General features: G+C 36.1%; 1 protein-coding gene across 5 annotated transcripts in view; it reads right to left on the bottom strand.

Moving 5' to 3' along the window:
* The window catches only part of LOC149009890 (uncharacterized), a 78,279-nt gene that overhangs the window by 28,602 nt on the left and 37,316 nt on the right, over window positions 1-12,361 (bottom strand). For all 5 annotated transcript variants that reach the window (XM_089163155.1, XM_089163157.1, XM_089163156.1 and 2 more), the window contains exons 7-11: window positions 6,248-6,447; window positions 5,595-6,095; window positions 5,319-5,394; window positions 5,034-5,222; window positions 4,842-4,931 (exon numbers count right to left, since the gene is read on the bottom strand). In XM_089163155.1, coding sequence (XP_089019281.1) covers window positions 4,842-4,931; window positions 5,034-5,222; window positions 5,319-5,394; window positions 5,595-6,095; window positions 6,248-6,447 — 1,056 coding nt within the window. The remainder of the gene's footprint in view (window positions 1-4,841; window positions 4,932-5,033; window positions 5,223-5,318; window positions 5,395-5,594; window positions 6,096-6,247; window positions 6,448-12,361) is intronic.

Raw genomic sequence — 12,361 nt, 5'->3', positions numbered from 1 at the left:
TTCCGATTTCAGCTCATACAAAACCTAGAGTTGAGGCATACAAAAATGATAGGGGGTCTACCTAGGGCTAGTGTGCATATGTAGGAGGCAACTTGGTGGCTTAGAGGAGCAAGAAGCAGGCAGTAGTTGCAAGGTCTAATGCGGAAGCAGAGTTTCAGGCATTAGCTCAAGGTATTGTGAAGTACTGTGGTTGAAAGGACTGCTTTAAGATCTTGGGACAGATTGCAAGGCACCTATCCAGTTGTACTCAGATTGCAAATCAACAATTAGTATAGCTCATAATCTGGTACAGCAAGACAGGACCAAGCATGTGGAAATCGACAAGCACTTTATCAAAGAAAAGACTGAAGCTTGACTGATTCATATAAACTTTGTTACCTCAGATAATCAGTGGGTTGATGTGCTAACAAAGAGCTTAGAAGTCAAGTTGTTCAGAAATATCATTGGCAAGTTGGGCATGATAAATATCTATGCTCTAACTTGAGGGGGAGCGTTGTCAGGCAAATTTAGTAATTAGTAGATTTAGTTTCCATATTGAGAGTTTCCTTACTAAAGGTAGATTTGCTTGAATCTTTTATTTTCTCTTATAATATTCCCACACTAGGAAGATTTGATTTGTTCTATTTTTAAAAGGTTATTAATATAAATAATTCTCCTACTATGCCCTTCAAACACAACTTAGGATTCCCACAATTCTTTCAACAGATGGTGAGTCTGTTCTTGCATACCTCCAAAAGTGGGCACTTGATGATGTGCATTGTATCCTCAGGAACTTGAAGTCCATCCTTGGAAAGGGACTCTTGTATGCCAAGCACAACTAAGGATGAAGGGCTACAATGATGCAGATTGGGCTAGTTCAGTTACTAACAAATGCCACATCATGATACTGCACAGTTATGGGAGGTAACTCAGTCACTTGGAGAAGCATAATAACAACCTGTTGTGGCTTGATTAAGTGCAGAGGAAAACTTCAAGGTTATGGCTCTTGGAGGAAGTGAACTCCTATTGTTAAGGAGACTAGTCCAAGAATTGGGAGTTAATACTGATGCACCTATGACATTCCATTGGGATAAAGAGGCTGCCATCAGCATAGTGCATGAGCTTATGCAACATTATAGGACAAAAAACATTGAGGTTGATAGACATTTCACCAAGTAGAATATTGATTCTAACTACATATGTACTTTCTTCCATTAAGAAAGTTGACCAAGTGATTTACATCTTTCCCGAGGGACTTATTCCTCATCAGTTCAGTACTTTGTTGTGCAAGTTGGAAGTATCACATTCATTCTCCATTTTGTAAGTATTATTGTTAGAAAATAAACTTTAATCAACCAAAACAGTGCAATAACAAGAAGAACTAAGAAGACAAAAAAAGAAGAAGAGAAGAGAAGAAGAAAGAAGAAGAATTGATAGGAATCATATAAGCCTGCGATTCTAGCTTAGTACTCCTAGAATCATAGCCTCTTATTTATAGATATCAATAGTCTAGATTACAACTTGAGAAGCAAGCCATCTTGCCCTTTAAAAAAGGAAATAAAAAGTACAACTTATGGATAGAATTTTATAGTAAAACTAACTCCTAAAATCTGTCCAAAAAATAGAAAGTATTGAAAAAGGAAAGTTCTGAAATTAGTAACTAATAGAAATTATGCTTTCTAAAAACTACCAAAACTTGTGTAGCAAGATTCCTACATTAGAAAGAGTAGTAGCATATCTAAAAAGGAAACCAGGAATAATGGCATAATATTGTTCACGTGAACAGTTATAGCCCAAACTTCAACACTCCCCCTCAAGCCAGAGTATATACAAAAAAAAACTTCAGCTTGCACAATAAGAATAAACTTGAAAGGTAGCACCAATCTTGAATTGTGTAGCAATAGCAAACGTTGATAAACACTGAGAAAACTTCACCCAGGAGATAATCCACACTAACTTAAAAAAAAACTTTAATTCTTTATGTCAAAAGAACCATCCAATAATGAAAACAATCAACAATGTTGAAGACGAACAAAGTCCATAAGTATAGCAGGATCAAAGACACTATCCACATAATGCCGGTAGTAGGGACAAATATCCACACTAAATCTTCAAAATTGCAACTCCAAAGTCCATATAAATGCTTCACAAGAAGGCAAGTAGTAGGTAACATATGGGTAGGTAAAATGCACTATCCACATAAAGCCGGTAGTAGGGAGAAATACCCACACTAAATCTTCAAAATTGCAACTGCAATGTCCATATAAATGCTTCACAAGAAGGCAAGTAGTAGGTTAAGTATGGGTAGGTAAAAGGCAATATTGATTACTGTGGACCAAGTAGGTAGGTAAAAGACAGTATAGGTTATTGTGGACCAAGTAGATAAGGTAGTATAGGTTACTACAAACCAAGTAGGTAGGTAAAGATAGTAAGGGTTACTGCGGACCAAGTAGGTAAGGTAAAAGACAATATGGGTTACTCGCAAAGTGTGGACCAAGTAGGTAAGGTAAAAGATAGTATAGGTTATTGCAAACCAAGTAGGTAAGGTAATATGGGTTACTACGAACTAATAGTTAATAAAGGACAATATAGGTAAAGGTAAGTAAAGATATTGTTCTAGAATGCCATAAGTTGAGGACAAAGATCTTCACAAATAATATCCATCAGCACATCTTGAGTAGATATAAAATAAGGTACCATTCTCCCCCTCACGTGTAGCATTACATTTGAACAATTAATGACAACCAATAGCCAATATCCAGTTTAAAAAGATCCCAAGAAATATAGTTTCCAAGTTCTCCTCATGGTAGGGAATGTTGTAATGTGGTAAATATATAGTATCAGTGGTAAATATAGTCCAATGGTGAGGAGTTATGGTATAAATGGGATTTAATAAAAAGCAAAATATGGACAAGGAGGGAGAGGCATAGATTTAGCTCTAGATAATCAAGAACAATAAAAAAGCAAAATATGTGTAGTACCAAAGGTGGGTATAAAAAAATTTGTTAGAAACAACAGTAGTCATTGGAGTAGAACCTAGCTGATACTAAATTCAGGTTTGAGATGTTGAAAAAATATAGAAGAAACAGAGTAGGTACAAGTCTTTATGGAAAAAAGCTTGCAGAAAATTAATTCCACCCATGAAATAGGGAAACAGTTGCCCAAAAATTCGCATGAAACATTGTATAGCATCGTAGGTTATAAACCAGTAGTTGAGATGCAAACACAGCCAAATAAGTAAATCGTAGCCCTTATCATATAAAAAGGAAACAGCTGCCCAGGGATTAAATACTAGGTAAATCAAACCTTAGAGAAGACCCAAAAAAAAGCTTGTGTAGGAACCATCATGTAAAGGATTGCAAACTGAAACATACAACCAATCTTTATATGGATTCCCTGGGTTGTTAGTAATATGGAAATGTATTATTTGAGTCCTTCATAAGTCATCAAAGAAGCAAACCATATAAACCAGTAGCTATCCCAAATAAATCTTTAGAAACCAGCAAAAGATCCCACGATCTGTAGAGTAAACTCATAAACCAGCAGCCCAAAACTTGAAGAAGAATCATAAAATAAATTCTGCAAAGTGCAGAACCGAATAGGGTAGAAGAACAAAAAACTGCAGTATGCAAAAATAAAAGGCTAACGAAGGGGATAAAAAAAAATATCAGAATATAATCCAAGTTCTGGGATCTTCCAAAGGGGTAGTAGGTGGGGAAGATCAATTTACATTAATACTTGATCTAACAATATATTAGTTGCAGCAATAGGTGGTTGCGCACCAAGGAAAACCTAAAGAGAACTTCAGAGAGAATACTTGAGAACAACACTGTTTTGATTAAAAAAAAGCTCCGATGCCATGTTAGAATATAAACTTTAATCAACCAAAACAGTGCAATAACAAGAAGGACTAAGAAGAAGAAAAAAGAAGAAGAGAAGAGAAGAAGAAAGAAGAAGAATTGATAGGAATCACATAAGCTTGCAATACTAGCTTACTGCTCCTAAAATTGCAGCCTCTTATTTATAGATATCAATAGTCTAGATTACAACTTGAGAAGCAAGTCATCTTGCTCTCTAAAAAAGTAAATAAAAAGTACAACTTATGGACATAATTGTCTAATAAAACTAACTCCTAAAATCTGTCCAAAATAGTAAGTACTGAAAAAGGAAAGTTCTGAAATTAGTAACTAATAGAAAATAGAAATTATGCTTTCTAGAAGCTACCAAAACTTGTGTAACAAGATTCCTACATTAAAAAGAGTAGCATATCTAAAAAGAAAACAAGGAATAATGGCATAACACTGTTAACGTGAACAGTAACAGCCCAAACTTCAACATAGAATCGCAGGCCATCGTTGCTTCTTAGAAAGAAAAAAAAGGAAACAAGGAATAATGGCATAACACTGTTCACGTTATTGCTCACGTGAACAGTAACAGCCCAAACTTCAACAATTACAATTATGTAATAAGGGTACCTTAGGAACCTTTTTTCTTTTACTTAAGAGTCTCGCATTGTAATTTTTTTTCTTTACTTTTCACCTCCCCAGGGAGTTATATGTAATTCCATATAATATGTTACCAAGTAATATAGGTATGGGAGAAAACATTCTCTAACACACTACACATTTACCATTTGCTCCTGTCCCTCATACTTCTTCAACCTTCTACGGTTCTACCTAAATCCTTTTCCTTGTCATTGTATATTATTTAACTTCCATAGACTAAAACAGAAGTGTTGCTACACAGCTACATACATAAATGATCTTAACTGTATGGTACTAAAAAATAGCCTACCAACAGCAGGAAATACAAGTAAACACCAACAACCTAATTCATGCCTATAGTATCAGAAAAGACATTACAGTTTCAAGGGATAGGACTCTGCAGACTGTTGCTGTAGTCCATACTGATAACGTAAAGGCTTCCTCAGCAGCAGCTAATCTTGCATTTAACTTATTCAAAAGATACATCTTCAGTTACAATTGCTAATTTAAGTGGGAAAGAAGAAAAAAAACCATCATTAGTAATAGTAATTTAATAACCAATTTCCAGACCTCAGCAGCCTCTAGTGATCCCTGCAATTTTAAATCTGGATAATTTCCACCCAAATCAAGAATGTCTGGGCGGTTGTACTTGACAGCTTGCAGATGCTCAAGAGGCTGAAAAATTATTTCACATCCACGAGCTGGAGGAGACAGAACATGATAACCACAAACTATTTGTAACATATCATTTTTGTGTACCTGTCGTGGCAACACCAATGGTTAATGATGAACCTTGCCACATAAGAATGTCGAATTATCATCACATCTGTGCATACAAATTAAGTCTTAAATTACCTTCGCCCATTCCATTATTACACCATCCCCAACATTCTCATCATCCTCCTCTTCAGATCCCATGCTTCTTACTGAACTGCCAAAAGCCAATAAGGATACCAGGGAAATTATTAAATGTTGTCTAATTCCAAGTTATGAAAAATGAAACAAGCTAACTAACATCGATTAATAAACCAAGCTAACAAAAATCAATCATGAAATCATTCAGCCCACAAAGAATTACAGAATCAGTATGGAAGACAATGAAATAGACTGAAAAATCATTAAATCTACCACCTCACTAAAGATTCAGAACTTCCAACGCGCTCTAACATATGGCTCCTAGAAGAGAGAAGCGTCAAAATTTCAGGGCAAAACTGAAGATTTTCATAGCTGCTAGACGTTTTCTCTGATTTTTCTGAGCAGGTTTCTGATGCCTCAGATGAATCATCAAAATACTGAACATTTTTTCCGATTTCCTTGTCTATTTCTCTCACATTACCAAAATCTGAAGCCTCACTGGCACAAACACTTCCAGGAGATTGAGGTTCCCACAACCTGGTTGACAATGAAGAAGCCTCATCATCTGATATGAGTCCTGTGGCAGCTTCAGTAATCACTGCTGCACTGTCGACAGGTAAAGCTGAACCCATCCAATCACTATTAGATTCCTTGTGAGGAAAGAAAACACTCTCATTCATCCAATCTTGTGTTTTAACATCTGGGGAAACATCATCTGTCAAGGCAATTTCACTCACAAATTGTGTTATCCTATCTAAGCGCTCTTGTGCGACAATGCTGTATCCATGAAGAAAAATGTATAATTAGAAGGAGCTCTAAGAACAATTCATTAGCAAATATGTAGCTTACTTTGCAAAAGAAAATCAGTGAATACACCAATGAATTCACATATGCAAAACTTTTCTTTCCTGGTTGAACTAAGTGCAAACCTGTTTAGCATCTCATAATGTAACTCAAAGAAAGGGATCCGTGTAAGCAGACAGTAACAGCGAGGAGCTGAAACCAGAAAATGGCTGCATCCACCCATGGATTGAGAAAAAGATGAAGCACCATCTAGAAAATTAGGTGGCTTCTGAACCATTTCCTTTACATGTAAGCAGACACCATAAAGTGTTGCATTATCAACCACCTGATAGAAGTCACAAAGAAAATGCCAGCCATTTAAGACTTCAACAGAGCAAATATAACCAATTTATTCTCAATCTTAAAATAAACCATAGTTCTGGCGACAGCCTCGATGTGAAAGCAGAGACAAGACTGTATACGTTATGACCCTCCCCAGAGCCCACACTATCAAGATACCTGTCCATTTGGTATTGCCATTTACAAAAGAAGCCGTAGTTACAATTCACTGAGTTTCCAAGACTATGGCCAGATTTCGGTAATGTTTATACCATCATGCCAAAATGATAAAAAATAAAAAATAAAACCCTACATAAGAAAGCATGGTCCTAGACTCTAGTTCAAGATTCCGAACTTATTTCATAGTTTTGTGAGTTTTGAGTCTTTTGACTAGAAAAGGATTGGAAACCTGGAATCTCCACCACATCACAACTCAATACTACTTGATAGGTTGCCACAAAACTACAAAGAGATCGATTGCTGCTTTCTAGAAGATTTGGCTACATTAAACTCTTTGGGTGAACTTAATATTCCCCAAAAGCTATTTCTTTTTTTTTCCCCGGGGGGGGGGGGGGGAGAAATACTTGCTGTATGGTACTAGATTTTTTATAAATTATACAAGGAAGGTTTCACTTCTGTATTCATTTTCCTACAACAAAAATGTGAAGAAAGAAAAAATAGGGTGAATAAGCCAATTCAAGCTGAATGAGGCACACTTGTTGCCATTAGCATGCATTCTTCACTGTACTTGGTAATTTCTGCTTTTAAATCTCTGGAACTTTTTCTGTAGATAATTATTCGAACATTCTTCATCCACCATTGTACATTTTCTTATTTTACTTGCCAACTATATCTCATACATAGTAGCATGCAAAGAATGTTAGAAAAGGAATTACATGAGAATTTTGAAATTTACTACTAATCAAGGATGCAACCCAAAAAACCAAATTGGGTTGATGTAAACCAGGTCTAGGGTCAAGAGTAAATTGGTAATTTCCCTAGACTTAGGGTTTGCCTATGGTACGAAATCTCACTTGAGTTCGCTGATTCGCTACCTGGCGAACCGGCGAAATTTCACCGAGATATGCCTGGAAAGTCAATTCAAAATGTTAAAAAATTTAAAATATATATATATATATATATATATATATATATATATATATATATATATATCATATCCTGCAAAATGTCACTACGACAGTCAGTGTAAAGTACAATTTTAAAAAATATAAAATAATCTACTGACATTTCCCTGCAAAACGTCAAGTATAAAGTTAAAAAAATAATAAAACAATATTTAATAAGTCAACTAGTCAAATCATGTACTCATGTTTACGTTTAGTTTTCTTTCTTTTTTTACAATTCCGTGGTTATATAAGTGTCACGTGTGTGGTTCAAATGCCAAAAACATAACTCAATTAGAAAAATATCAAAATAAATTTAATAACTCATCTTCTTCTGTTCTTCACTTGACAAGTTCAATCATCACCGGAAAGTTTATTTTTCAGATCAAAAGGTTGATGGCACACATCTTGGATTTGGACCTCACCAACAAGCTCAACATGAAGATGTGCGACGGCGAGCAAATATGATCAAAAGAGAAGCAGAACAGTCAAGTGGGTGAAACATTTCTCTGTTCAACGGCGATTATCGCCGATATTTCGTTGGTTCAACCATTTTCCAGCGATTTTCAGGCGAGAATAAGTAATCTCATGTTTTGGTGTGTGTTTCGGTTCGCTACTCATCGAACCAGGTTCGCCGAAATGTTTTACTGTGGGTTTGCCCAGAAAATTCCAGCAGAAGGTAGAGAGGTTTTAGGGTTTCTAAAGCAATGTAAGCCTGCTGAATATGAAATTCATATCTGAATTCTATTGAACTTTGAAGTACAGATTTGAAATTTAAAATTCAAAGGCAAGTTAAGGAGGGCTTGCTGCCCTGCAGTTCAGACTTGAAGATGTTACTGTTCTGCAATTCAGAAGCTGTTTCAGAGAATGAGGGTCTGAGGTATAAGAAATTAGGTTATTCTGAAAATTTTCAAAATTCTGAAAATTCACCTGAAGAAGATGGAGTGCAGGAATTTTTAAAATCCAGAGAATTGGGCTGAGTTCGGGAAAATTGTGTTAGGACTATGTTCTAGTGCTAGGGGCGACCAGAAGGGAAGGGGGAAAAGGGTTAAGGGGGTTGGGGTTTGGATTATGCAGGTGGGGGATTTCTATGGTAGCCGCAGGGAAGGATGGGGAGGGGATGCTCTGAACTTGTGGTTGCTGGATTGACTGATGGCTGCAGTAGGAAGACTTGATGACTTGAGGTTACTTGCTGGAGTTTGCAGTACTGAATGCTAAAGCTTGAAAAATATAAATCTTAGACAACCGCCAGGTCCCCCACAAAGGAACCCTACCACACCTTGGCAATAACACTCAATTCATTAATCAATCCAATCTGAAAATAACATTACATGAAGAGGCTATTCATAGCCTAAAAATTAAAGACTCTAACTCACATTGGAATTCCTTAATAGATAAGGTTCCAATTACATCTTGGACTGGACTCTTATCCATAAAGCAACTCCCAACAAATAAGGAATTTTATCTTATCTCAACAACTTTAAATAGGAATCAAATTACTACGAGATTACAATCCTTAGATTTTCTTTTTAAGCCACTTGGGACTCAAACAAAGCAACTTTAAACCAAAATGGGACTCTTAAGCAAAACCCAGCCAACTTAACTTAACAAGCTGGACTCAATGAAAATTCTGGAAAGTTCTAAAACTAATTTCAGAAGTAAAATAAGAGGTATAATGCCCAAAATACCCCTCAAGAGGGGTTCAGCCAACTTAGGGTGGCTTCTTGGAGCCATCCAGGGCCCCACTTGAGCTTTGGCCAAGGGGTCCTCGTGTTCACATCACGGGTCTTTTATTTTTAACAATTTGAAGGTTTTTAACATGTTAACTAAGCCGAAAAACAAGCTTGACCTGAAGTTAACCACGAGCAACTTGACCACCCCGAAAAGTCAAAACTGAAAACCACCCCTACCCCAACCCCCCCCAAAAAATTATATTATATATATATATTATATATATTATATTTTTTTTTTTTTTTTTTTTTTTTTTTTTTTTTTTTTTTTTTTTAGGTGTTATCAAATATTTCTGCTCTATATCCATGTACTACACGACAATGTATGCAAGACCGAAATTCACGCGTTTTCTACTTTGGTAGCCATTATCTCCTGATGCAAATACCAAAAAAACCACAAAAACTGAAACTATCCTTAAATGTATCTACAACCGTGAGTATCTGAGCAATTACGTTGATGCAGAATCACATAGTAGCTAAAACCTTAACCAAAACAATGGAAATCTTGAAAGTAGGAATAAAAACTAACCATGCTTTTGATAGGTGCAAGCTCAAAATTCAAATAAAGCATCACCAAGTCATTGAAGAATTACCATTACTTTACCCTCATAATTCAGAAAGGATTTTATTAAACTGAACCTTCACATCTACCACTTTAATTGCCATGCTGAAGACTTCATCCCAATTAGGTTTTGAAACTCCCCAAACTTATTCTGTCAACAGGTTCTAAACTCCCCAAACTTCATCACCAACTTAAATCTTCATAACACCCACATGAAAGACAGTTAACAATGGACAGAAATAAAAATAGACTTCCAAGTATCTAGAGCAGAGATGTCAGCTTGCATTGCCAAAAGTCCGGAACAAGGGAAAACCTGGGGTGGGACAATGGTCCTTCTCTCTTGTTGAATGTCAAAAGGCAAAATTAAGATGTGATTTTGGTGCCACTATAAAGGTTCTTCACCAAATTGTTAAGCAGTGCTAAAAGGGAAAAAGAAAAATATAAAAAAAATGAATTTCAATGGCCTAAATATCTATAAGACACAAAAGTTACCAAGATGAAAAATCATTGGGAGAAGCCATGGAGCTACATGCACCATAAGATTCAATTGGTTCAACTTCTACTTTAAATGTGAACTAAAAGGTGCAAACAATACAGTTGTAAGATTTGGGAGGGTTATGTTTTCATTCTTTGAAATTACGGGGGAAAGTAATTAAAATCCGTTTGAAACAAGTAACCACCATTACTGAGAACCAATTTGGCTTTATGCCCGGAAGATCTATAATGGAAGCTACTTAACTTACTAGAAGATATATGGAAAGGTATAGAGAGTGTAGGAAATATCTTCATATGGACTTTCTTGACATAGAAGGTATGATGGTAAATTTGGCAAGTACTAGAGAAAAGAAATATTGCAAATAAATATGAGGACATAGTTAGAAATACCTATGATGGTTCAATGACAAGTGCAAGAACGGTGGGAGGACAAGGTGGTTAATTCTCAATTATAGTTAAGCTACATTAAGCATCCGTTTTAAGTCCATATTTGTTTGCACTTATAATGGATGAATTAACCAAATACATTCAAAATGAGGTTACTTTGTGTATGCTATTTTCTAATGATATTCTTTTGATATATGATGAGACACAAGTATGAATTAATACCAAGTTATAATCATGGAGAGCAACTTTAAAATGAAAAAGCTTTAAACTCATAGAACAAAGATGGAATATCTATGTGTAACTTTGGTCGTGATCGAGTGGATGATGAGGTGGTGAAACTTGATGAGAAGGAGATTCCACAAACCAATCACTTTAGGTATCTTAGTTCAATCATAAATAAAAAAGGTGATATGGAGGTGATGTTTCCCAAATAATTGCAATAGGATGGATGAAGTAGAGAGGTGCATCCAGCCATCCAGGGTCTTATGTGATCCAAGTATTCCTCTAAAACCTTAAAAAGAAAATTCTGTAGGACAGTCAAATAATCAGCTATGACGTATGGTGCAGAGTGTTGGGTAGTTAAGAAATATCATATAGATAAACTCAGTGTAGCAGAAATGAGGATGCTAAGATGGGTGAGTGGCAAAACAAGGAAGCATAATATAAGGAATGATCACATTAGAGCTGATCTAGGAGAAGTTCCAATAAATGAAAAGCTATGAAAAAGTTGTTTGAGGTGGCACGGCCACATTCAATGGAGGCCTATAAATACCCCTATATGGAGAAGCAATTTAATCTAATTGAAGGAATTAGAAGAACTAGGTGCAAACCTAAAATAACCTTAAGGGAAATGGTGAGAAAGAGTATGCATAGCTTAGGCCTTGTATCTAATATGGCCTCAAACAGAGCTGCTTGGAAGGGTAGAATCCATCAGCCGACCCCATTTAGTTGGGAAAATGCTTGTTCTGTTGCCGTGTTTTTGTTGTATGTTTTCATTCTAGATGCATTCACTAACATGTATCACAAGAGATCTACCAACCTCAAAATTCTACAATGCAAAGCCACTGCACTTGCTTAGGTAGGATACAATGAAAGTCAGCATAAAGCAACAAACAAGGGCAAATGATACATTGATGTGGTTGGTTATTGATAGTGAATTAATGAGAAATAATTAAAACTATTTGCAAAAAGAAGAGAAATTATCCACATGAGAGGCTTTAGTTGGCCTGTAGAAGCACCAAGTAAGATAAAGGGGACCTGTGTTTAATGTAATTTGCTAATGAGTGGTAGTAGCAGTTTAGCGACGTAACAACTGTTTCCCCTAAAAGTTCAAGCTGTTAAGAGGGATACAGCTATCATACAATTGGCCACCACATCTACCAGGATAAAACACTACATCTCCTGACTTCGATGCCACCTAGAAGTGTCCAACCAAAAAGCTTTTAGCTGTAAGGTGGAGAGCTCAACTCATATATAAAGGCATCCAAGGTCCCAAAGTTATTCCCACCTTTTGGCTGGCAGTGCATGTGGCATTATGAGCCCATCTTTTGGGTAATGTACACACTACATAAATGGTCATTAATATGTACGCCTGATGGTTCTGGTACCGTACTGCAACTGCTA

Source organism: Hakea prostrata, chromosome 7, assembly GCF_041222555.1.
Source record: "Hakea prostrata isolate BN-2017 chromosome 7, UWA_Hpros_2, whole genome shotgun sequence".
Taxonomy (NCBI): domain Eukaryota; kingdom Viridiplantae; phylum Streptophyta; class Magnoliopsida; order Proteales; family Proteaceae; genus Hakea; species Hakea prostrata.
This window is presented reverse-complemented; position numbering and strand designations above follow the sequence as displayed.